Below are 27191 nucleotides of genomic sequence, written 5' to 3'. Positions count from 1 at the left end.
ATTAGATTTCTCTAAATGTATGGTCATTTAACTTATCTTTTTTGTGTTTCTTGTTAAATGTATTTTTCTTGAATTGTAAGCTGCACAACATCTTTGAAATTGACATTACTTAATGTTTCCTAGGTGTGGTGACCAATGTCGAGCTGAAGCAAAGCTCAGTCATGCAGCGAATCCTGACTGGTTGGATGCCTTCTTCAATACGGTTAGTTTAGTGTGCCAGAGAGAAAAGAGCACATTAATAGGAAAAATCCGTTTATACCAACTGTATGTATCCTTCAGGGCAAAATTAGAAAGAGAAAAAAATAGGTGGTTGTGGATTTCCAGGTAGCCATGATCTTCTAATGAATTACCAAAAACAAGTAATTGGTTCAGACAGTGATTTTTATTTTTTTTACATAATGATGGATGTTGAAGTAGTGGAAATTTTAGGTGCATGTGCACAGACCTATCGATGTACTTGGTGACAATATGTTGCAAGATAGTAAGCTGGTGTTCAGCAAACCTCACCACAAATGAGATCAGAGCCAAGTAATTGATGTGAAAATGAAAATCCGATATAACCAATGGGTGGAAAATACAATACACGAGTATGCGTAGAGTAGATATAACGAGCACGTGGACTCTCTGTAGCTTAAAATAAATTGGAGTGTAAAGCAGGGCTGTCCAACAGGTAGATCACCATATGTTGTGGAATTACAACTCCCATGATGCTTTGTCATTCTAAATGCATTATAAAGGCATGCAAAGCATCATGGGAGTTGTAGTTCCTCAACATCTGGGAATTTTCCTCTTGGGCAGCCCTGGTGTAAAGGGTCTCCTTTTGTGGGGCCACTTACACAACCTCGGTCAATAGGCATTAATTGCGGGAGGTGGCGGGGATAGACTCCCAAGTAGTGTTACACTATGAGACTAGAGTATAGTTACCATTTAAGATCTGTGCATTTTTGTGTTTTAGAGGTGACCAGGGCCCAGCTCACCTTCCTGTGAGTCTAGCAGTACAGTATCTTGAGCAAGATGCTCTCCTCTTCGCGTTGTGTCAAGATCATAAATTACGCATGTGGTCCTACAAGGTAAGAACATGGCTCAGCTTTGCCTTCTACATTTTACAAATGCCCAAAGATGTTTTAAATAAAATGTTTAGATTACTTATAGTGTAAAATGTAAATGGCAATTTTCAATGGTGTTTAATCAGTTACACAAACTCCTTTTGGCATACAATGGTTTAAGCCAGGGTTGAACGTATGGTAGACCCCCAGATGCTCTAGGAAATCAATTGCCATAATGCTTAACCAGCCTTTAGAATGGCACAGCATAATTGAAGTTACAGTTCTACAGCATCTGGGGTTCTACTGTTTGCTCAGCCCCAGTTTAAGCCTTTCCTCCTATCTATTCAAGAGTAAAATAAATGCATGTGCAAGAGTATACTTAAAGGCTGCCTTATGTCTGCTGTACAAAATTAGTTTATAAAATGTGGCACTTGACCCAGAATTAAAGAAAGAGGAAAAAAAAAAAAAATCTGCAGAGAATGTGATAAACCAACCTCTAGAGCTGGTATAGGCAACCTTCGGCACTCCAGATGTTGTGGACTACATCCCCCATAATGCTCTTACACCCATAATGCTGGTAAAGCATCATGGGAGGTGTAGTCCAAAACATCTGGAGTGCCGAAGTTTGCCCATGCCTGCTCCAGAGTATTCCACAACTTTATTATTCTTAGTGTAAGGAGTCCACCCTCTGCTGTAGAGGGAATCGCCTTCCACTCTAAATGGGTGTCTTTTTGTCCTTATGTATTATGTTTACAAAGTTTTTCGTAGACATGCAGGGTCATTCACTAAGCGCAGAATTTTCACAAATTCATTCTGAACAGCAAAACTGAGGCAAAAATAACTCATCGCTGACTGTAGTGTAGTTTCAGACTACATCCAGTTTAGCTTTTTTTTCTTTCTTTTTTTTACCTCCGTCTTACCTCTGAGAATTAATTTGTAAAAATTTGGATCTGGGTGAATTCCCGTGATAGTCATATACATGGCCACCTTCCACTACAGCAAGGTTTGCCTAGGGTGGCCGATGACAGGCTGAGAGTATCCACTGTTGCTCTTAGATGATTATTGGCTGCCCATTGAAGGTAATACATACGTATTGCGTACATATGTAAGACTCACAGCTGCCGGCGCCCGTGAATGTACATCAGTGTTAAACCATTTCTCAGTCAACTTTCTTATATACTCAGGTGAAGCGTTACTGTTCCTTAATTAATATTATGTTTGTGGATTCCAGGACCAGATGTGTCTTATGGTAGCGGACATGCTGGACTTTGTGCCTGTCAGCAAGACTCTCCGCCAAACAGCTGGAAATGGACATAAGCTAAGGCTGGCTCACTCTACCGCCTTAGGACTTTACCTTGGAGTATATTTGCACGCACCCAGACAAGGACAGGTGTGTATAGTGATGGCGTTTATGTTGGGTGTATAGACAATATGTAGGAGTAATATGACTGATATGTACATGTCTTATCTCCTTGCAGTTCTCTGTGTTCCAGTTGGTATGTGCTGAAAGCAATCGTTACAGTCTAGATCACATCTCGTCAATATTCACAAACCAGGTGCAGTAATTCTGATTTCTAGAAATGGTTTACCTATAGTAATAATATCCGAAACAAAATGGATTGTAACCAGGTGTCTATTTACTTTAGTTACTGCAGTGAAAGTAAAAATTTATATTGTTGAAGTTCACTTTAAAATATAATTGTGGGTAGTTGACAGCATGGTACGTTCCACGGCAAACTGCATGTGTGTTAAGCTGAAAAAATGGTTGGCTTGGGGGTTGATGCACTTTATTTTTCCTGAAATGGCATTATCCAGATCATTTTGTAGTGAGCATAATATCAAGAACTAGAAAAAAGCAAGGTTTGCACTTTTTGGTGTCATTCATATAAATATCCGGTTTAAACTGGAGAAACTATTTACATGAAAATAATGACACCAAGCTTTTCACATAGGTGATCTGTAAACATTATACTCCGCTTTTACCCTTAAACACTTAGTCATATTCATTTTATCCCACTATCTAACTTGAGGAGACATTGCAAGTAATAGACGAAAGGGAAAAAATATGTGCAAGTTAGTTTCAAATAACTGCTACATTGTAGTGTCACTCCATAATCTGAATTTACCATCTGTATTTTAGGAAACTCTGGTTGATTTTACTTTCACTCTGACATCTACTGACATCTGGGCTTTGTGGCTCGACGAAGAAAGTCAAACAATTGTAAAACACATTAATTTCGAGCAGTAAGTGACGTTCACTTCATTTTGTTTGTCTTGGTGTATGTGAACATTTTCAAGAAACCAGTAGGTCTGAAACTTCATTAAGTAGACCCTCCTGAGTAAAGTTCTATTCTAGCTGTCCAGATCTTTAGATTGTACCAGGGCTTTGCGTTAACTCCAGCCTGTATAGTATTTATTATACTTAATTTGCCCCATCAGAGATTAATAGGGGACCTGTCACTTCTCTGGATATTACACCTATGAACAATGACAATAGTTTTAACCTTTCTTCATGTAATGCTCTGTTTTGTTCTAAATTTAAAGATTTTGCAATTGGCATCATAGTTCAGTTCTGATATAGACAGTGCATTAATTTAATTGAAGGTGGATAACTGCTTTTCTCCGTTTACAAGCTGATGTTCAATAATAGAAAAATGCAGAAATTGCAACAATGATTGACAGGGTGCCAAAATGGACACAGGTTCTCTCAGGATAGACCTAAATATACAGTCATAGATTTCTTCACTTGTCTTCTATTTTTAACGAATTTGTGAGGTCTGAAAAATAAACATTAAAAGTTTCAGGATTGTTTGGTTCTCCTTTAATCCAGACAACTTGATGTTGTGTGGCATCAGTAATTAGAAATTTTTTGTAAAGGTAATTAATGATTTTTTTTTTCTTCTAGTAATCAAGCTGGTCAGTGGAACCAAGTTATTACAAACCCCCTACCAGAAGAAGAACTAAGCATTGGAGATGAGCAAGACCCAAGGGTGGGTTAATAACTCTGCATTATAGAGTGGACTTTTATTACGATTTTAAGCTACATTCTAAAACGGTCTTTTATTGAATCTAACAGGAAACCTACTTAGACTGTCTGTTTGCCCCAGGACGGTTTACTGTTGCTGCTCTGATTAAAGCTATACAGGTAAATTGCAATATGAATGGTGCTAATATAGAGTGAGACTGTTATCAACATAAACAATGATCATAGAATTGCAGTAGGGGGTAAATTACGGTCTTCATTCTGTATTCTAAACTGTCAGACTAGAATTTGCTTTATGGGGAGGAGATGGGGGGACCATGTGACTGCATCACATTTTCACTTATAGAGGTGACATTGCTGGAATGTGCTGCACCCCCATATGCACACTGCACTCCTACACCCACTGGCCCAATACAGTGTTCCCACTGCATCCCATGTGTACACTGCACTCCCATGCACCCCTAGTTCAGACAACTGTATGAGTTGTTTATTCTAAACCTAAACCTCAGTATTCAGGTTTAATTGCCGTGTTGGCACTTTGAGGAAAAAAATTTGGTTAGCATTGTGGTTTGGGCACTCTGGCTCAAAAATGTTCGCATTCACTGCCAAAAAGATGCTTTTATTGTGTAGATTTGGCGAAATCGCTGAGCTCTGAAACGCTTAAAAAAAAAAAAAAAAAAGGCTGAATCTGAAATCAATTTCTTGAACAAACACCCAAACGTAGGTGAGCTACCACAACACTACGTCTCTCACGAGTCAAACGTTTGATGTTAAATAAAAGAGAAGAGAAAAAGGTAACACAATTAAATACTATAAATTAAAATTACAAATGTCAAACTGAAACACTCCAAATAGGAAGCTAGACTTCTAAACGAAGCAGCAAACTGTTAATAGCAGTTACTAGATCCAACGCGACTTAGGATCCCGTAGTATAGATTAAAAAAAGCAGAGGGGGAGACTCCAATGGTACAGTATGTATATAAAAATTCTATCAAGATCTATATGAGGTAGCTATTACTCACGTTTCCAAGAGCTAAATCCAGCTCTAGTTTGTAGGGCATAGTGGTATGATCCCCACTTCTGGGATGTGTGGTATTTCAAAACCTCCAATGGTATGGTAACAGTGGAGACCCCAAATTTCAACAAAAATAGTGCTTACTGTAGCTTTGAGACAAATGGTGAATATTAGAATATATAAAAATGTACCCTCATTTAGCTGAGCAGGTTCGATGTGTAGGGTGCTGGTGGTATAATCCCCAACTTGGATTCTTTTAGTCCTCTTGAACAGTGGGAAAAGATGTCAGGCAGTAAAATAAAAAAGGAATACGGCAAATATATAAACGTTTGGTGCTTTGTTTATAAGTCTATCTTCCTATTTGGAGTGTTTAATTTGGAAATTTGTAATTTTAATTTATTGTATTTAATTGTATACACAGGCGCCACCTTTTTTTTTTTTCTTTTTAATACTTTTATCTGTATTGTGGTGTTTGAGAGGGAACCCCATTTTTATAGGTTTGCTGCCATTTTCTGTGGCCTGTTAGCGTTGATCCACTTTTATTTATTTTTTGGGTTAAATGTTGGCTAAAGCCAAGGGCAATACAATGTATTAGAACTAAATGTAATCCGATTCAATGAGTGTCAGGATAATATAAGCATTGTCCGCTGAAACCTTTATGTAATTTTTTTCCCCCCATCACTTTAAGATTATGCAAAGAACAGGAGGGCAGTTGCTGAATATGTCTTGGGAAGAGTTGAAAAAAGAGGTCACTTTTACTGTTGAAAATGAGGTAAGTTGGTGACATCAGTGGTTAGTCTTGACGTTGATGGCAGTCATGAGTATGTTTATAATGAACAAAATCCTAAATGTAATGGTAGGACTCCAGAACACAGTGATTTTGCAATTAAACGGACACTGTAAGTAGTAAAATTACTTCATCATAATGAAAGGGTTGAGGTTTATCAATGGTGTCCCTTTTATCAAGAGAAAGTTAAACGTTTTAATTTGTACTATGACACTAGTGCCTGTCAGGCTTATAGCCACAAGGTTTTTCATCATGTAGACCTTCAAAAATTGCAGGTTTCACCAGCAGACACTGTCGTGTTTGGCAATTACCACACATATAGTGTTTAGTAGATAAAACTCCTTGTTAACCAGTCTTGGGGGGGATTCACAGAGTAGTGAATTGAAAACTTCCTTACAAGAAATGTAGTTGAGTGACTGATTTTGAAAGTAATCTCCAACTCTTCTACACTCACAGCCTGGTTATTTTAGCCTCATGTTTACAGTTTGGTTTATTTTCTATCTCTGCCAATCTTAAGGTGCGTTTGTTTTTGTAAACCTAAAATGCATTGACTGGATGTGACATTTTTCATTCTGAAATGTCGCTTGTTCTGTCTAGCTCCATAGCAGCCTTTCAGTTTATGAAATGCCTGAGGAGGAATTCCGTGAATTACAAGTGGAGTACTGGTCTAAATTCTACACCTGCTGCTTACAGTACCAAGAAGCACTCTCTCGTCCCCTGGCACTCCTTGTGCATCCTCAAACCACCATGGTCTGCCTACTAAGAAAGGTAAACTGGATTTTAATTCATATCTGCTTCATACTCTAAAACCAAAGCTTCAAGGAGAAACGGTTGCAATTCTTTCCATGTGCCTTGATGGCAAGCCTTGGGGTATGAGCTGCACTGGATTTTATACACTGTTTTACTTTAGTTGAACGTATGGTAGACGTTACCGATACAAAATTCTTTTCACTAATTAAGTGTGAGCAGCAGTCTGAAATCCTGCTTGCTTGGACTTTATAGGACCACTATAGGCATCCAGACCACTTCAGCTCAATGAAGTGGTCTGGGTGCCAGTTCCCTGAAGTTTTAACCCTGCAGCTGAATGCATCAGTTTCAGAGAAACCACTATGTTTACACTGCAGGGTTAATCCAGCCTCTACTGGCTGTCTCCCTGATAGCCACTAGGCCGGTTCTGCGATTTACACGGAGTAAATCACACTTATTTGACGCCCTCACAGAGTCCAGTGTCAAAAAAATCCCCAAAGGAAAGCATTGAGTAATGCTTTCCTATGGAAGAGTTTGAATGCTCGAGCGCGATTCTGGCCGAGCTTGCGCATTCGGCTCCACTCGGAAGCTGTCATCAGCACTGGATTAAGGTAAGTGACTGAAGGCATTTTAACCCCTTCAGCTCTGTGGGAGGGGGGCACTCCAAGAGCTTATAGTACCAGGAAAAGGGTTGGTTTCCCTGGCACTATGGTTCCAAAGGATAAGAGAGTTGGTTCCAAAGGATAAGAGTCCATCTTGCCATGAGTAAGTGGCCTGATTGCCATGTATTGCACTGTGTGGTGTAAAAGACACAGAATTAACTTTTGTGCATTTGACACTAGAATTAATATATTCTTGCAATTTGTATTCCATCTGCCCGTAATCATTTCTCCAGTACGAGGTGCTCAGTGGGCACCCAATCTCCTTCATTTGCTCTTCAGTTGCTATGCTTCTCTCCACTAGCTATCCCTCAATTAAGTGCTATCTGGGTCTGATGCTCAGATAGCATATATCCAGTATTAAACTACCGCCTTGATTGTAAATAAGCCGTGGAAAGTTGCTGGGGTTTTTTTTGTTTTTTTTTGTACTCCGCCTATTGGGACGTTTTTTAGTGTGATTTTTCAAACCTACACGTAAAATAACACCTGGTATCTCCTATTAAAGTGAATAAGCTCTGATTGAAAATATGATTAACATGTGGGTAAGCCTTTTAAACTGCATAATTTATGACTTTATCCTCATTCAGGGTTTTCTGTCGTTCTTGGCTCCATATCCATTGGTCGATCATCTATATCTTTTACCCACTGAGAACCTGCTTCTTGAGGATGAAAGTGTGATCTCTGATGGTGAGCATGGAAGTGATGTAACGTTTATCGCATGGCAGTCTAGCTTCACAGGCTTCAACACATAAACCTCTTCCACTGGTTTTCTAATCTTTGAGTACTGTGATGGTACCAACATTTTATTTTCTTAGGTCTTTTCCCTTATCCTTTTGTTTAGCAGGCAGCGCTGAAAGTTGACTTCCTAGATGGAGGGTATTCATGATCCACATAGAAAACATTTCTACTGTAGAGCACCCAGTGTTGTTACTTCTTACCTGTAGTTATACATGTTCCATAATCTCTCCAATTTAAAAGCGGTTGGTTCTAAGTGTAATTTTTGTTGCATTATTTTTACTAGTAGCATTTTGTTTTGTACTGTTCAGATATGGACGTTGCCAACGACACAATCTGCCTGATACAATGTCTTCGGATGATTGGAGATTACATATCTACAGATATGGCATTTCTGATGGAGAGTGCCTGCTGCCAACTGCAAGCCCCGGAGAGAGTCGCAGAGCAAATCCTACAGGATATGATCACCAATGACATGTAAGTAACGTGTAATGTTTCATTTTTAGTAAAGCTTGTTTTTCTCCAGACCAGTTTTCAAAAACAAATTTGTTTTTGTTTACATTGGGTCTTGGCAAATTTCTCTAATGTCTAGGTGCAAGGTCCAGGTTAGGAGCCAAATGTTTTCATATGATACGCACGGTCTTAGCCTTGCTCACATATACTTTTTCACCCTCTCTCAATGCGTAAATAAATGCATACACATAAAGTTAATCAGCCAGTCTCACACACACTTGCAAACTGTACATACTCTTGCATATACTATTATTTTATCATTTATATAGCGCCAGCAAATTCCATAGCGCTATACAATGGGTGGACTAACGGACACACGATTGTAACCAGACAAATGGACGCACAGGAACAGATGGGTTGAGGGCCCTGCTCAATGAGCTTACATGCTAGAGGGAGTGGGGTAAAGTGACACAGGAACAGAAGGGTTGAGGGCCCTGCTCAATGAGCTTACATGCTAGAGGGAGTGCAGTATAGTGAAACAAAGGGTATAAGTAGGGATAATGAAATAACATGCTAGCCAAACGCACCTAATTGGCAACCTATTCCCTCATGCAGACAGGTAAGTAGATTGCTGCAGTGGGATGTGGCTACATTTGTAAAGGGAGTAACGGAAGCCAAAGCATAAGCTAGTGGGAGTTCTGCTAGAATGTGAAATTGCTTCCCATGGTATGATTAAATCAGTAATGTTCTACCTCTGCATGCGGCCACTGTCATCTGTGAAGAAACATCTGCCTGCTGTAGTTATGTTGCCAGGAGTTAGGCTACTTATCGTTGGATAGTGCAAAACAGTTTTCAACCGGTTTGACATTGACCTGGGTCCGCAAAGTTTCAAGCCCTCTCTTCAGATACCACTAAAGCGGAAGTTCATACTGCCGCAATGGTGACCTCAGTTCTGCCTGTCTTTGGCATAGTTATTGAGAGTGTTGAATTAAATCCAAATAAAGAATATCTATCTATATCTCTATAAATGCGCTTTGGTATTATCTTAAGATGGAGCCATACCATGATGCCTGGTGATCGAGGTAAATGTCCAACTATTTAAAAACAGTTTACTGTGGGATGGCACCCAGAGACTTCTCCTTAACCATTTAGTGATAGTGGTTATGGTGCTTACATTAGTCGTTTAAAAGGAACACAGTCATCAAAATATTGCTTTATATGTTCTAGCCGTGTCTTAATGCTTTTTACTCCTGTAAAATGTCTACCTTTCCCACTATCCCTTTCTGAGAGCCATCTTCGTCCACCTTCTGACTTTGTTCACTATTTTGCATCCACGACTTGCTTTTAAAGATCTGCTTGATGCAAGCAAAAAGAACACAATTTTTAAAAAGCAATGGACAATTGCAAAATACTAAGAATGAGGTCAGGTAATTGACGATCTCACTGAAGAGAAAGGGGTGGTTTCTTCAAAAATGCCAGTATACCTGATTTAAAGAAGACATTATAACAAAGATTATATTAAGATATTAAAATGTTGATGAGTGTTCCTTTATAGATGGCTGAGGCTTTCTCCTTCCTCCCCTCTAATATGAACATTAGATGCACATTTATAGTAAGGTCAAGGTCTGGCTGAATTCCTGGATTTCTCCATTCCTGCTAGTGTTGCTATGTGTTCCTTCAAACAAATTATGTATTTTAATGTACATTATGTATTTTAAGTAAGCCATTAACATGAACATTAAGCTTGATTTGCAATTGTGTTTTGGTTCTATTCTTGAACAGGGAAGACACTATGGTGGACATTCACAGTAAAGTTCAGGACATCAGAAACCCAATCCAAACCATTAATTTCTTACTTCGAGAGATGGATTACGAAACTGGCATTGAAATGGACCAGTCAGACCTAGGTTTGTCAACTTTTTTTTTTATCTCTATTTAACTATGAATTGTGCAAAAAGATATGTATGTTTGGTGTACGCTTGCAGCTTTGTAATTTCCTATATGGGACTACTTGGGTCCTTTTTAGTTAATTTTCTATAGAGTTTCTCCACAAAGCAGAAAGATGGAAATAAAGTAACAATAAAGGGGTAAGTTAGTTGTCCTATAAAACTCATGAACAGTTTTTGTAAATAAGGACTTGGTAGACAGACCTGTTAAAGGGTTATTTTTGTGTTGAGGGGAGGGAGGTTATATTTTTCTTAGCTTTGAATTGGTCATTAGTAACTAGCTCACCACTTTAAAAGTGCAAATAATGTTTGAAATGTACCTGTAATCCAGCAAAGAGTGAAGCTCTTGGCACTTGTGTCCACTCCTTCGTCTGATGTCATTCCTGCACTTGGGAGCTCCTATCAAATGCTTCTCAGAGTAATACCATTTACCGGCTTAGAGCACATGTGCGTGCTCTGAGCCAGGAAGAGAGCAGATTTAATATGTTCTAAAAGAAAAACTATTTCGGCTATGGAGCGAGGAGAGTGTAAGGCTTCACCTTGCAGGGGAAGAGATCTGTAGCTTTTGCTTGCTGTTTTTAGAGAGACTGCCAATGAAATAATGCATAATTAAATGTTTGTATGTTTTCATTGGGATATATCTACTAAATATGGGGTGTCCTATCGAGGAAGTGGTTAAGATTAGACACATGGAAGGTCATCCTACACAGTGGGCAGCATCCACGAGAGGGTGGAATTTTTATTTGTAGTCTGGAATGAGGTACAGCATTGAGGTACTGCATTGGTTTCAGACCAGTAAGGAATTGATCCCTTTTTATCCTCAAATTGATAAAACTCTTCAATGTAAATAATTAAAAGTAAGTTGTGGTGTTACAGTAACAGGATTTCAGGAAATCAAGAAGGTCCAGGCACTCTTCAAAGTGAATTTAACAGCTTTTTAATGAAGCCTCTATCCCCATCTGGCTTGGTAATGGCCACAGCCGTTGACTGAAACATTGCCCTGCGTAAGACTTTATCTTTGCTAGTAATGGGGAAAAAGCAGGTTAAGCAGAAAGTATTCCAACAAAATACATTCTTGGAGACTAGTAGGGTTATTCACTAAAGTGAGAATTGTTGAAGATCTCATTTAAAATTTGAACCCACCATAGCTCCCTTAAAAACATATATATAACAAGTGAGAATTGTCAGGTATTCAAAGAGCATTTCAAATTGTATCCCAAAACTGCTGAAGCATAGCTGAAAAATGTTTCCAATTCACTATTTTGGTCTTAAATTTGAGATACTTTGAATTGTCAACAATTCACACATTATTGAAAAACCCTGTAAGTTGGAACAGAATAGGAGTATGGGAAGGACAATAGTGGAAATAGCGTGCTATTGATGCTATGTATTTTAAGATTTGAATATCCAGGCAGGATATAATAATAAACAGGATCGTTTTAAGGGAACTACAAAGTACAGTTAAAAAGCATGAAATTGCATCTTAATTGGACATTCCCATTATATGCTTGGGTGATGTACAGCAGGGAATGTTGTAGAAAGTCTGGTAGTCTCTGTATGATAATGTAACCACAATTTGATATGTCTATCATTTTTTTAATATATAGTATGTTTTGTTTGATTATAGCTCAGACTGCAAACTTGAGAATGAATCTTGGTAATCTCTATGGAAGCACCACTGCTGCCAGCCTTGTGAGTCAGGCAGTTGGCAAAATTGCCACAACAAGATTCCTGATTTGCCGCGACTTGCTGATTCTCGAGTATCTTTTGCTGAGGATGGGAGATGCTGTAAGTGATTCAGACTTGGAAAACCTAGGAACACAGTCAAAGAAAATTACAATCGTACTGACACGAGAGGAGAAATGCCTATCCATTGTTAATGGCATTAAACACATGTACTTACACGCATTTATTAACACTTAAAGGGACTTGCATAGATTGATTTGATTTTTTTCCCCCCACAAATATATGTCCAGGCTTCAACATACTGCATTGGCTCCTAAAACCAAATATTTGCTTCCAGATTCCGTTTCTCTGTAAGATTAATTTACATAAACAATCTTGTTCTTTTCAACTAGGCTTTTGTTGGAGGAGGGCAGCTCCTTCAGTCTCAGCAAGACCTTATACCCCGAACTTCTCACACCCTCTTGTCCTATTACGTAATTCGCTGGGGATGCCAGTGTCTCGCTTCTACTGTGCCAGTTGATGTATTGTAAGTCTAATTATCCTTGCTTAGACTGGTATCTTATGACTTGAAGCTCTGTGTGTATGTGTATATAGATCATTGTTTTTGTCATGTGACTGTGACCATACTTTACCCTGTTTTATTTTCTTTATGACTGACCATTATCTTTAACAGCTGACCAGAATAGTTTTATTGCATGGCTGATTTGACCTAACTTTAACTATTCCTTTGTCAGTTCTTCACATTCCTGATTTGGTGAATAAACCCCTTTGGGTGACAGTGTATATTCAGGTATTCTCTATTACCACATGTCTTTTTTACTTCTATTGGCAATATAAGTTTTTTTTTAATTCAATTAAAAAAATCCCTGATTAGAATGTGGGATCTTATTGACGTTCCATAGGTCTTGGCAAATGACAGCATTCACTATAAGTTTGTGATGGCCCTCGTGACTCTACATACATCCACCGGTTTTGCATCAAGAATGTTTCTTTTCACGTTAAAGCTGTAAAATGATTCCATGAACATGACCTCAAAATTATCATGCCTAATTAAACATGTATCCTTTTTCCTACAGGGAGTCCAACTTACAGCATTTATCAGTCTTGAAGCTGTCTGATACTCCAGCATCTACTCCAGGACGCACATACAGTACGTCTTGTGTGTGTCTGTAATTTATTGATTTTAAAAGAAAGGATGCGATTTTAGTATTACTTTTAAAAAGTAATGTTTTGATTTTCCCTTCTAGTTTCTGGTCCCCAAACCGTTGTGGAATTATTCTTCCAGGATGTAGTTAGAAGACGAATATCCCAGACCTTGGTGCGCTCTGGTGCTGTCCAGGCTCAGAATCCTCTGAACTGGACCCAGATCATCACAGATGTAACTGGTTATCTTCTACAAAATCTGTATCCTTGTTCTTTTGCTTTGCATGTCAACATTTGAAATTCCAAGTAATGCAAGAATTTCCAGAAAACTACAAGATACAGCTTGTATGTCCTTTTTATAAATAGGGGTGTATGTTGCTTTTTACAGTGTTTACATTGCAAGAACTAGACGGCTGTCTTTAATTTTACAATTGAATCTGTTAGATACCTCACACACCTATCCTGAGATAGATGAATAATACATTCAGCTGTTAAACCTGTGGTCCGTACCAGCTAGGTCCAATAACGTAACCTTCCATTTCTCCACTGCACTAAAATTGAGTTGGGTAATGGGAAAACCTATGTATCAGATTCAAGGGCAGAATTTAAAAGCTTTCAATTGAGTTAAGAAGGGCGCAATGTCATATTAGACGTTAATTAGCCTGTTATATTTTTGCACTTTTCTCCTAGTTATCATTCGTTTTCAAGCTTGGTATAGATATAGTAGACCAATATCTCACATTATTTAATACATTTTAAATATTTTGTATGAATTACTCTAGATGTCTTATTTGCTGATGTATCCAGCAAATCACATGTTTAACAGACCAGTGTTGTTGACCTGGCCTATAAGGGTGCATTTATGTGCTTGTCCTTGCTCTGCTAAAGTGAATTTCACCAGAACCTTTTCAAATGTCTTGATATGTACAGTACTATATTTAAAAAATTGTCTTCTTTAACGCTGATTGTTAATAGATGGCCAAGTAATCCCGGCTTCCTTTTCCCAGAGTTTTTGATGAGAACCTGTCAGTACACACAGCTACAGGTGAGTTTAACACGCTGGATCCTCTGACTCAGATGTGAGCCTTAAGTACTCTTTACCTTTATTTTATTGTATAGGGATAAAGACTTAGTCCTGCAAACATGGAGACTGGTCCACCCAAGACATAAGGCAATAGAGGCAACTGTCCACATATCCTAGCCATGCCCAATTATTCTCCTCCTTTGTGTTAAAATCCAAACCTTAGAGATCTAATCCACATATACCTCCCATTACAGCCTGAGATTTACTTACTGCATTTGTTCCTGGATCAAGTGCAGGGAGCTCACAGACATGGTATTATACATATATTGCTGACTTCTAAGATGTGCTTGGGGAAAAAAACAATCGGCTCTGGGCATGCGAAAAATACAGGGCCTGTTGCCGCCGCTGGTTCCCTTTTTTACCACTATAACGTCTTAAAGCACAGAACTTAGCAGGGCTAACCATACAGATATCGTGGCTCTAATATTATATAGTTAGTAAGAGATCCTCTGTTTAAAGGGACACTATAGTCACCAGAACAACTACAGCTTAAAGTAGTTATGGTGAGTATAATCATTGCCTTAAGGCATCTTCATGCAAACAGTTTTTTTTTTATAGAAAAGGCAGTGTTTACAATGCCCCTAAGGACACCTCCAAGTGGCCACTCCTCAGATGGCCACTGGAAGTGCTTCCTGGGACAGTGCTGCACAGTAGACAGCTCTGCCGTTCAGCGTCTCCACGCTCTGCATGGGGACGCTGAATTTACCTCATAGAGATACATTGATTCAATGCATCTCTATGAGGAGGTGCTGATTGGACAAAATGGCGTTTGGCCCCACCTCCTTGTCGATTTTGGGCAATTCAATGCTTTCCTTATAGGTAAGCATTGGATTGGCTAAAAATCGCCAATTCTGATGTCACCAAGGGGGCGAGCAAGCGCCGGCGGACCCGCTCGGTGCTGGAAATAAGGAGTTTTTTTTTTATTAACTTTTAAGTGGGCTGAGGGGGGGGGGCAAACCACCTACATGGTGGGTAAACCACTATAGGGTCAGGAATACATGTTTGTGTTCCTGACCCTAAAGTGTTCCTTTAAAATATATAAATAATTGAGAATACATTCTAAAATAAGGATTGTCTTGGAAGCAATTAAGTTTGTCTTTTTAGATGTTATATTAAATAAAAAAATATATATATAGACATATAAAATCCATTACAAGAATTTATAGCAGAGTTATTTTATACTAGATAAATCCACTGATATTGCAGTCAGTATACTATAATAGAGGAGAGAGATTTGGAAACGGAAACGCTGCTCCATCTTCTAACGAATGAGAGAGGCATGCCAACTCATGGCTCATAGACCATCGGGTACATTACGTAAATTTGGAAATATATAGGCCCCATGGAAGGCCCATTACACTAATTCACACCATGCAAGATGTAACCTGGGCGATGTTGCTGGGGGTTACATAGGTTTCTGATGTAATATTGAAATGGAAATAAAACAGAAGTCAGGATTTAACGGTTACTTGTACAGTACATAAATTAAGTGGGGCAGGTGTAGTTTCACAAGTGGATACTCCTGTTGAAGTGCATGTATTCATTATTTCATTTTATTTCACAAAATGCACTTTTTAGGATTACTGTTATATTTTCCACGAGAAACTGGGTGTTGTGTGCACTTCACATCACATGTAATCCAAATAGTTAATGGTTTTCGCTGTTTTTCTCTAAAAATAATTTTTACAAAATAATTACATGTGAAGTTTTTGATGTGTATTGTTTCCATAAATATTTGTCTTTCCCCATCTAAGGAATATGTTCGTCTGCTTCAGCCATGGTGCCAAATCAATTTGGGTTCTTGCTGCTTTATGATGGGGCAGTGTTATCTGGTCACTGGAGAAGGACAGAAGGTGAGAAATTACATAATAGGGAAAGAGCTAAGAATATTATTTTAAAAACAAACCGTATTTTCATGTACTTTTCTTATCCTATTATTTGACATATGTATATTAAAATGATTGCTCAAGTTGAAGTATGTCTTAACGTTACCGCTTGTTCTGTAATGTATTACATTGGTGCTGCGGCATGTGGCACAATGGACACACTCTCTGAAGCCAGACACATCCTAACTGTACAGTTCCTATGTCTGACACATTTTAAGTGGAGGGATCAATGACCCCATGTTATACCTTTTTCTGCAGGCGCTAGAATGCTTCTCCCAGGCGGCTTCTGAGGTAGAACGAGAGGAGTTCTTGGAGAGATTAATCAGTGTAGAAGATGGAGAAGTTTCATCTGTACATCGTCTTCAGTATTACAACAAAGTAAGGGATCACACATTGTGAATAGGACATGCTTTAAAAAATGTTAAAGCATCATGGGGTTTTGATCAGGATAAGGTTCAGCGCTGATAAGAAACAGGGAATAATCCAGCAAGGCAGCACACCTTAAAAAGGGAAATCCCCTCTAGACCCCTTAGAATACAATGGAGGAAAAAGGAAGGAATAAGGGTGCGCCTAAAACAAGTGGAAATAACAAATAATAATATAAAAGTAGGTTAAGCAGCAATAACAGAAACGTCCGAAAAATGTCCAAATATAAAAAATTGGAATAACAGGTACCTATTAGTCCGAATATAAAATATCCAAATGTGCAAATGGTGGTCCTAGTAGTCAATCAGAAGAGTACGTCTGCTCTATATACCTTTGACTACTCCATCTTTTCACCAAAGGACCAAAGAGGAGCACCACATATCCTTAAGTGGGGATTATTCCACTTCACGCTATCCATACCAGAGCTGGATTTAAGCTCTGAATATTGTGAGTAGTTCCACTGTTATTTACAGAATATCCATATTTTGTTTTTATACTACACCATTGGAGTTTTTTCTCTTTTGTTCTTCCCGCATACTTATCTCTAAACTACAAATATACATTTGGACGCTACATACTCTTCTGATTGACTACTAGGACCACCATTTGCACATTTGAATATTTTATATTCGGACTAATAGGTACCTGTTGTTCCAATTTTTTATATTCTATTTGGACATTTTTCGGACGTTTCTGTTATTGCTGCTTAACCTACTTTTATATTATTATTTGTTATTTCCACTTGTTTTAGGCGCACCCTTATTCCTTCCTCCATCATGGGGTTTTAGTTGTAAAACAGCTTGGGGCCATCCCATTGGCCACATCTGTGAATGTATTTTAAACGGTTTACCCTTTATCACTGTTAATACCAATGGAAGCATTTGGGCAGCTCAATCACAATCTCAGCCTTAAGTAGTAGAGTAAATGCTTGTTTCTAAAGTGCATCTCCTGAGTGTTTTGATCATGGAGCTGCAGATTCTCCCTCCTTGTGTGTGACAGCGACTCCTGACATATGAGGGGTAATGTGACCGTTGGGGTAATGTGACCGTAAGTAGGTAAAAGGATTCTACATAATTGCTTTGAGAATTTTCTACCATATATGTATGGCATGTGTGGGAGAAATGTCACATTGAGAGGACAGCAGCATACAATAAAAGCACAGTAAAAAGTATGAATATTCTGTAACTGAATTTTTATTTTTAGCGTTCATAATAAACCGGGATGGTAGTGAAGAAGTTACATTAAAGTTTCAGTGAGAGGGGAGAAAATACAAAGAAACTTCCTTTCTAAAAAAAAAAAAAAAAATGGACTGACTTTTAAATAGCTAAGAAACAGCTGTCACATTTGTGCACATTATGACTTGTACAACTGATCCTATGATTTACATTAGTTTTGCATCCTATAAAAATCATGTGCAAGTCCCTCACTAATAACATTACTGATAAGTGGTGTGCATTCAGGACAAGTGTGTGTTTAGATGTGTAAGTACTACAGAATAATTTAAAGTAGATCTAAAAAGCATAGGAGCACCATCGGCAAATAAGACGCTTCCAATGCTCTTACTGTAATGGAGAGATTTATTTGCATACGGTTTTCTTCCAGGTGCTGTGTTTGCTGGAAGATGTTGGCCTGCCAGAACTGGTGATACAGTTTGCTAATCTGGCAGTAGTTGAAGCTGGCGATGACTGGAAAAGTCAGGTAGACATTGACCCTTTCGCCCATTACAGTGTGACCTTTCTATGTGTTCTAAAAAAATAACTTGTTCTTCCACTAGGCCACGCTACGGACCCTCATATTCAAACACCTTTTAGACATGGAAAACAATTGCCAAGCATATGATGCGTTGACTCAGATACCAGACTCAAGCAGGTAAGACTAAATATGTTTAACACATGCTATGTAGAATATATATATATAACAGGGCTGGAGAAATGGTAGATCCTAGCCTTTGTAGATGTACAACACTCTTGATACATTGTAGACAGATCGTACACACACACTCTAAGCCATTTGGCCTTCTGACGCTAATACAGTTACAGCTACCCTGGAAAGTAAAGATAATAAGACTGCCAGGGATTAGCAAGAGGTAGGCCAACAAGTGGGGGATAGCTGAAATACTTTTCATGACAGTTTATAAAAGTGCCTGATTCCGGTCCCTAATTATAAAAGTTCCTCTACCTGATTTTAAAAGGTAAAGAAAGTGGCAGGCACACTGTACTACAGCACCCCTGACCCCCACTCTTCTCATTGAACTGTATTACAGCTCATTAAGAATAGGAAATCTGTGATCATGGGCATGCTCATGCCTCCAGCCTCTGATTGGATCATTCCCCAGCACAGACTTTCAGTGGGAAGGGCTGGCAAAGGCTGCTGCATACATAGCATGTACATATGTATGTATAATATTTTTCTTGGTTATATATTAGGGGTTCTGCAGTCCCAATCTTGCTATCCAGCCGATTCAAGTCATGTGATCGCGGTGTCATCACAATCACATGACTCTGATGGACTGGATCGCAAGATTGGCTGCAGGGGGACTGCCCGAGTTGTCAGGTAGCCCCCCGATCACATCCGACAAGGATGGAGTATTTCAGACAGCAAGAGGACCCAATTGCTAGGCCACCCTAATGGCTTTAAAGCCCTCCTTTTGTAGGACAGCCATAGTCAGGAAAGAGTTAATGAAGCAGTTTTGGTGTATAGACCATGCCCCTGATGTCCCACTGTTCAATTTTCTGCCCTTTAGAAGGTAATTCACTTAGTTTATACAGCCCTAGTGACACCTCCCTGCTTGTGACTTACACAACCTTCCTAAACACTTCTTGTAAAGAGTTTTAATGTTTAAACTTCCTTTATTGTACATTCTGTTTAATTTAGAATTCATCTTTCTCTGTTAATAGCATTCTAGACCCCGCAGGAGCATCCTGTGTGTGTGATTAAAGTTCAATTTACAGAGCAGGAGATAAAGTATATATTGTTAAACTGAACTTTTAACACTACAGGGTCAGGAATACTAGTTTGTGTAGTATACACTTTCTTTAAGAACACCCAATAGTAATCCAAGGAAGTGCTCGTTGCTCGTTCCTCTGTTCCTTACCATATGAAGTTCTATCCTCTTCAAACGTTAACATGCCAGTTGTATGATAACATTTTCTTTTCAGTAACTGCCACATAAAATGTTGCAAGCAAGTAAATCATGATATATTTTTGGTTATGTAGACAGCTGGATTGCTTGCGGCAGCTGGTCATAGTTTTGTGTGAACGCTACCAACTTCAAGACCTTGTAGAATTTCCATATATAAATCTCCAAAATGAAGTAAGTGTTAATCCAAATCTAATGGCTGTGGCCTGGCTTAACCACAATATGGGAATGATTTTAGGGTGGTACCTAGTTTATATATGGTTTTATAGGTTTTATGACTGGGTAGCAGTGCTCTTTCAGTGTATCTGATGTCGTAAACCACATTGAGGCTCAGAAGTAGATCTGTGGGTTGTGCAGTTCTCTTCTGCAGTCATTTATGTTTGGGTCCTAAGCTCTCTGCTGACAGTGAGCCCTGAAAAAGCTACCTTGGGGTTGGTAGTTTTATATTGCCATCAACCACACACATGCTGAGTGAGAGGGGAACAGTCTTTTCTGTCCATGGAGCATCCAGGACCAGAGTCCCTTCTGGCTATCTAGGAGCTGGGCTAATCACAGCTTGAAGCACAGCTCCCTGCAACAGCTTCAAACCACTGGACACCAGGGAAGATAGCTCCACAAGTGAACCAGCAGAATGAGGATTCACAGTTTAAAATAAATGTTCAGGGCCAAGTGACATATTAAGGGGGGGGGGGGAAGTGAGTTTTTGTAGTGATGGAGGGGTAGATGTCATAATTTTGTGTCTGTAAGCCTAACTTTGGATCCAATGTCTCAGGTGGTCAGTATCATTGAATCACGGGCTCGTTCTGTGGATCTGATGACGCACAGTTACTATGAACTCTTGTATGCTTTTCATATTCATCGGCATAATTATCGCAAAGGTATGTTACACTTCTGGATAATTTCCATACTGGCCATAGTTATGGGGCACAAAGTGAACGGAGCATTGCCGTAGCTTGCTCTTTGTGTGTGGTAAAATATTTTTATTTAAAATTGTATCTTTTGCCTCCTCCAGCTGGCACTATAATGTTTGAATATGGGATGCGCCTTGGAAGGGAGGTTCGGACACTAGAAGGACTGCAAGAGCAAGTGAATTCTTATCTGGCATGTCTGAACTGTTTGCGCCTTATTCGCCCCAAATATGCGTGGATAGTTCAGCCTGCGTCGGGATCTGTGGTATGAAATTGCATTCTTTAATCTTTCTTCACTCTGTCAATAAGTTTACAATATTGTTTAATACAGGTATGTGTTAGATCAAGCATGTCAAACTCAAAGGCTAACACGGGCCTCATAAACAAGGTTTAAGTTTATGTGGGCCGCAAAAAACAAAAACTTTGGTATTAACGTATATGGAACAGTGTATATGGGAAGGCTGCCTGTGGCCTCTGTGCACTGTGTTTGTGGCGAAGCTATATTTTATGACTTTGTGTATGAAGATTGTCTTCAGGGGTGACTGTGACAGGATGAGTAAAGGAGTAACTGTGGCAGGGTGAGTGAGACAGGGTTGGGGGTTAGTGTGGCAGAATGAAGGAGGGAGAGTGTGACATGGTTGGAGGAGGGAGTGTTACAGTGTGAGGGGAGGTAAGTGTGACAGGATTAGGGGGTTAACGTGGCAGGGTGAGTGAGACAGGGTTGGGGGTTAGTGTGGCAGAATGAAGGAGGGAGAGTGACATGGTTGGAGGAGGGAGTGTTACAGTGTGAGGGGAGGTAAGTGTGACAGGATTAGGGGTTAACGTGGCAGGGTGAGTGTGGCAAGGTTGGCGAGTCAGTATAACCGGGTTCGGGTGAATGTGGTATGGTTAGATGACTGATTGTAGCAAGCGGAGTTGGATGTGACAGGTTTCAGGAAGGTTAATTGACAAGGTGAGTGTGGCAGTCGGGGGGTGAGTGTGGTACAGTTGGAGGAGGGATTGTTACAGGACGAGGTGAGCGTGACCGGATTGGGGGGTATTTGACAGGGTCAGTATGGGATTTTTTTTTTTTTTTTATAGCAAATTCTGATCAGAATATCTGTTTCACAGGTCATGGGGAACTTGGCAAGCAAATGCAGAATCAACCTAGGAGAATTGCTGAAAAATCACAAATTGATGAATTCTAGCACAAAATATTACTGACCAAAAATAAGACTCCTTTCCTGACTTTGATTAATCTCCATCTTAGTTTCATAGTCTAAGACAGGGATAGGCAAAATTTGATACTCCAGATGTTGTGGACTACATCCCCCATAATGATTTTACACCCATAGTGCTGACAAAGCATCATGGGAGGTGTCGTCCAAAACATCTGGAGTGCCAAAGGTTGCCTATGCCTGGTCTAAGGTCTGCTTTGACTTCATATCAAGTATGATAATTTGTGTTTTTTTACTTTCTACACATTCGATGTTAAATAGAAAGGTAAATTGTACTTATTGAGGATATGTATCTTTGTTTACTTATAATTATACTTACTTTTCGATAGCTATGTTTACATATGCATGTCTAATTTTACAATGCTCATGTAGCCTGTCTCGCCATATTCTGGGTTGGAAAATTGTATGTAAAGTGATCTGTTTCTTGACTTGTAACCAGTCTATGTTCCTTTTTAAAGTATGAACGTGCAGGATCATCCCCCAAAAGGAACCACGATGGAGAACCTCCTGTTGTCCCTAGTAAGTTTGAGCTGAGGCCATTTATACCCACTTCTAAGTGTGTCTGTGTGTGTGTATACTACACACAGTATTTGATCATACATTGCAATAGCCTGCCACAACGCCAACGTGTATTAGTTGGGATATGGTCCCTCCTGGGACTCTCTGCAGTGCAATAATTAAAAAGGACCCCGGAATGAGGTGCCTGTGACAGGAAGGGAAGGAAAACAAAATATAAAAACGTGTGTGTGTGTGTGTGTGTATACTGTGCATTTGGTGTCAAATCGCAATTTGTGAGTTGTGGGTGATCAGCCGCAGTAACCCAACCAAGCCATTATGCTAAGCAATAATTTAGCAGTTTTCTATTGCAGTACACAACGCATTTTTGCACCATTTTAGTGTCTGAGTCTTGTTTGTTTTTTTTCTTCTTAAATTAATTGCATGGACTAAAACGTCATATGGTTGAAACTGTTAGTCTTAAAGGGAAAAAACTTTCAGATGAATCGGTTCAGACAAATGTATTTCATTTTTTTATATAAAGATTGGTGTGTTTTTTTGTTTTTTTTTCAAATCATACCAAGTCTCTTCTTTAAAATATCATTTTAATTTAACAGGAAGTAGCCAAATTGAGATTCTGGAGCTAAAGGACTTGGAGAAGGAGTATGTTCTATCTCAGACACGCCTCACTTTGGCACAGTGGGATCAGAGTACTGCGGCTGTTGCAGGTTAGAGCTTGGAAACCTTCAGCGATCTCTAGTATGTTATATCATGATGATCACATTGTAAAAATGCATACCAGTATACATCAACTCTAAAACAAAGGCTGCTCAATCTTCCTACACTCCAATCTGTTCTATTACCTTAATATGTAAATGAATATTTTACATGAATGCTTTTATTCCCTTTTTTATGGTTATGCCACCTAGTGGTAGCTAGTTCACCTGGTCTTAAACTAAATGATTCCTTTCTGTCCTGCAGGGAGAGCATCGGCAGAGGAAATGGTATCTCTCCTGGTCCAGGCTGGTCTGTTTGACACGGCTATTCTAATCTGCCAGACCTATAATCTATCTCTTACACCTATTTTTGAAGGCCTCGCATACAAGTAAGTGCAATTCTGTTTTAAACAGAAGTTAATTTGAGACTTACATTTTTATTTTTAAATATACAATGAATTCCTTCCCTTATTACCGCTTTTGTGCACAGGAACCAATGGATGACTGGCATCCAATCTCGTGTATACGTAACAGATCTCATTTTCTAGTTGAACAAAGAAGCGTAAACTTTATTTTCCCTTTTGCCGAAGGCAACTGTCCCCGTTTGCATAACTTAGAGCAGCTCAGTGGAAAGTATTACATTTCATGCAATCACAGAGTTGTTTCGGAATTTGCCCTTAATATAAACTACCCAATTTTAACCTCTTTCACCATTAAATTTGTGTTTATCAATAATTGCTACTTCACATAGTTCAAATGCATTGTTGTATTTAAAGGGACACTCCAGGTACCAAAACTATTCCAGCTGTCTCGGAGGAGTGGACATTGCCACTGGAGGAAACTTAATGGTTAAACCGTTGAACGGTTTATCCCCTTGAGGTATGAGTGCCTCCGGAGCCTCCTGGCACCATCACAACTTAATTTAGATGAAGTTGTTTTGGTGCCCGGAGTGTCCCTTTAAGCAGCTCATTATTCGTCTGCTCTTGGCATTAGAAGCATTCTGCACCTGTTGTGCTTACCATTTCTGAATTCATGTCCATCTTTTACCTACCAGATGCATCAAATTACAACACAACGGAGAATCTGCACAGACTGAAGCTTGGCAGTGGCTGGCAGCAAACGAACGGTCATCAGTTATCACGACCAAGGAGTCCAGGTATTGTGTGAATCTCTTGGAGCATATCTCATAGGTTGTATCTTTTCCTGATGGGCTAATGTGAGAGTCTAGGTGTGCAGCAGACCTATTAAATAGTCTTATTATTTCCTAGTGCAACAGATGAAGCCTGGCGCCTGATGACTTCCTACTTGGAAAAATATGAATCACAAAACGGCCTGTACCATCGCTGTGTCATCAATAAACTGCTGTCACATGGCATTCCTCTGCCCAACTGGTTAATCAACAGCTACAAGGTATAAGTCTTCATTATTGCATATAACATATTCTAACTTTGCCCCCTTATAAAATAAGTACACAATATATACCATATTTTATAAATTATTGACATTTTCCTACAGGGTTTTAAATGATTGATAACAAAACATTACAAATAGCGGATTATGTTTACAAAACAAATGCTCTTGGAATAATGAAGTATAAGTATGGAGTATTTTGGCATAGACCGGTAGGAGCAAGACAAATTGTGGCAGGCCCAGGAAAAGAACAGAGCCATGGGCATCCCTGACATTACCCACTACACACACCCTCCCCAAACAAGCACCTCATTTATGGCTTTTTAACCACCAGTCTCCAAACCAAAACAAAAAAAAGTCCCAATGTTTGCAGAATTTGTTCAGGCCATAATAAAATATTCTTGTTTTAGGCAGTGGATGCAGCTGAACTTCTTCGTCTTTACTTGAAGTATGATCTTCTAGATGAAGCTTCCGAGCTTGTCTTGGAATATACAGACGCCCTTTTGGGAAAAGGTCACCAATATTTTAGCATTGAAGTGAGTATTTTTTGTTCTGGTTTACATATATATTTTTTTAATTCTTGATATGATTGTCCTGACTTTGCTACCTTTGTGCCTTGGAAGTGCTTCCGTTGATAATTTACCATGCTACTGTATTTAGGTAGAGCTTTAACAAGTGATTTACATTCACATTTATTCCTCTTATAGAAACCGCTAAGTGTTACAGCTCCATTGGTATGGCTTCCGTACTCTTCTATAGATAATCTGCTGCAGGCTTTGTCAGAGAACAGAAACAATCAACACAACACAGATGTGAGTACAGCTGCTTTTGAGGTTCTATCCACTTTGTAATTACCCAACGTTGAAGTCCGTGTGTCTATTTAAGTGTCCCTTGAACAGAATGCAACCCAATATTTTACAAGTAAATCAAAAAACTGAATGGCTGTAGCAGTTACAACACTTCATTACAGAAATACAAATTTAAACCACCCAGGTGCAGTGCAAATAAACAAAAAATAATGACTTCCTTTTTAGTCAGGTATGGCAAAGGATTCCTCTCAATCCTCAATATATATAGAAAAATGGGATATACCTAGACCTATAAAATAAAGAGAAAATACGCTCATAGGGGATTAACGTAAATTCACAAATGGCCCCTTATTTATGTTACACTCACAAAATGGAAGTGATTTTCAGGCTCCTCAATTTAGTGGATTCTCACGAGTTCCTCGTAGTTAGAATGATGGATATTGCATGTAAAATATAAAAAACATCACAGTACAGCACTGTCATAAAGTATAAATCAGCTTTAATGGTTGCACCTACAATATAAAAGGTAAAAAGGCCCATCAGTACAAATCTGTATGTCCCATCAATGTTGAATAGGAAGATTCTTGCAGAAATGTAGGCAGGAAAAGCAAATAAAAATGAAATAAAATTACAAATAACTCTACGCGTTTCGTCTGTATTCTCAGACTTCCTCAGGAGTAGTAAGGTGCTTCAAATCTTCTGGGAGCTGTGGCTTCCTTTTAAAGACCCTCCCGCCGGTTTTTCCTTTGATTCCTCCAATCAGCTGTTTTCAAACAGCTGTACTTCGTTTGCTCGTTTTTCACAGTCCTTGTATGGAGTTCCAGAAAACGTCCGTGGAACGCACGTGCGTTCCACCAACCTGGAAGTGTCTGTGTTGCGCATAGCTGGAACGCATATGCGTTCCACTTCATCTCCATACGGTCCCCACAAGGATTTAGACGATCACAATAATATGAAATAAAATAGAATAAAATAACATTGTCAGTAGCCTATTCATAGCTTATCCATTGCACTCTTTAAACAGTGCTTCCAATCTGTACCTCTTAAACATACAATCATCAAAATAGAAAATGTTAAAACATGGCATAAAGGGTAAAATGTGTATATACATCATTCTAATAATCCTAATGACCCAAACATATATTAATTTTACATTAGTAATGTAATATATTATACATCATAGAAGAGATAAATGTGACAAAAGAAAGTGCGGAAGGGAAAGCAGAGGGAGAGATTCTGGAGTCACTATACTTTTACACAAAGTTAATAAAAAAAGTTAGTAATAAAAAAGTTAATAAAAAATAATTAATACACAATTAATGAAAAAATATATTAATAAAAAAATCACTTCATTAGCAAGAAGACCAAAAATATGATATGGCAGATAGCGAAATTGTACCCAGAAAACATTACTACAGACATTTACAGCTACTTTTTCAACTTTGTCACAATGACTTCTCGGCATTATGTGACATGTGTGTGGTATGGGCTTTGGGTTGGGTTTTGTGTATCAAAATATAGCAAGAATCCAGATACTTATCCCTACTGTATAAAGATTAATTTAGAATATGTATATACAATGTTTATAAATAACTGTAATGCTACAAATAAGCCATCCTTAATGCCTCTTTCTGCTTTGTCAACAGCTTCTGAACAAGATTAACAGAAAGCTGGATGATTACTTTCACAAACTTGAAGTTGCCACAAGGCTCCTTCCCTTAAGTCGCAGCTAACACAGGATTCAACTTTAGAAAACCCAGGAAAGGAATGACGGACAGGGCCAGGCTGGAAACCTATTTGTACGGTGTTCATACTTTTAATTGAACTCTGAATTTATATGTTATCACAATTCGTTATTTTTTGTAAAAAAAATCTAATAAATTTCAACGTATTTTGTATTA

The 27191-nt window shown here is 38.8% G+C and overlaps 1 protein-coding gene across 1 annotated transcript in view; it reads left to right on the top strand.

Annotated features, from left to right (window-relative positions):
• NUP160 (nucleoporin 160) overlaps positions 1-27191 on the top strand; it is a 40377-nt gene extending 13186 nt beyond the window's left edge. The window contains exons 5-36 of the mRNA XM_063438499.1: positions 124-202; positions 956-1070; positions 2278-2436; positions 2525-2602; positions 3187-3290; positions 3952-4036; positions 4123-4191; positions 5733-5816; positions 6429-6599; positions 7825-7924; positions 8284-8449; positions 10208-10332; positions 11999-12159; positions 12450-12583; positions 13134-13207; positions 13305-13461; positions 14176-14245; positions 16039-16137; positions 16429-16548; positions 18199-18294; positions 18371-18465; positions 19813-19909; positions 20508-20613; positions 20748-20908; positions 22319-22379; positions 22973-23083; positions 23337-23460; positions 24126-24227; positions 24340-24481; positions 24892-25017; positions 25189-25293; positions 26937-27191. Coding sequence (XP_063294569.1) covers positions 124-202; positions 956-1070; positions 2278-2436; positions 2525-2602; positions 3187-3290; positions 3952-4036; positions 4123-4191; positions 5733-5816; positions 6429-6599; positions 7825-7924; positions 8284-8449; positions 10208-10332; positions 11999-12159; positions 12450-12583; positions 13134-13207; positions 13305-13461; positions 14176-14245; positions 16039-16137; positions 16429-16548; positions 18199-18294; positions 18371-18465; positions 19813-19909; positions 20508-20613; positions 20748-20908; positions 22319-22379; positions 22973-23083; positions 23337-23460; positions 24126-24227; positions 24340-24481; positions 24892-25017; positions 25189-25293; positions 26937-27023 — 3563 coding nt within the window. The 3' untranslated portion in view covers positions 27024-27191. The remainder of the gene's footprint in view (positions 1-123; positions 203-955; positions 1071-2277; positions 2437-2524; positions 2603-3186; positions 3291-3951; positions 4037-4122; positions 4192-5732; positions 5817-6428; positions 6600-7824; positions 7925-8283; positions 8450-10207; positions 10333-11998; positions 12160-12449; positions 12584-13133; positions 13208-13304; positions 13462-14175; positions 14246-16038; positions 16138-16428; positions 16549-18198; positions 18295-18370; positions 18466-19812; positions 19910-20507; positions 20614-20747; positions 20909-22318; positions 22380-22972; positions 23084-23336; positions 23461-24125; positions 24228-24339; positions 24482-24891; positions 25018-25188; positions 25294-26936) is intronic.

Source organism: Pelobates fuscus, chromosome 12 (assembly GCF_036172605.1).
Source record: "Pelobates fuscus isolate aPelFus1 chromosome 12, aPelFus1.pri, whole genome shotgun sequence".
Classification (NCBI taxonomy): Eukaryota; Metazoa; Chordata; class Amphibia; order Anura; family Pelobatidae; genus Pelobates; species Pelobates fuscus.
This window is presented reverse-complemented; position numbering and strand designations above follow the sequence as displayed.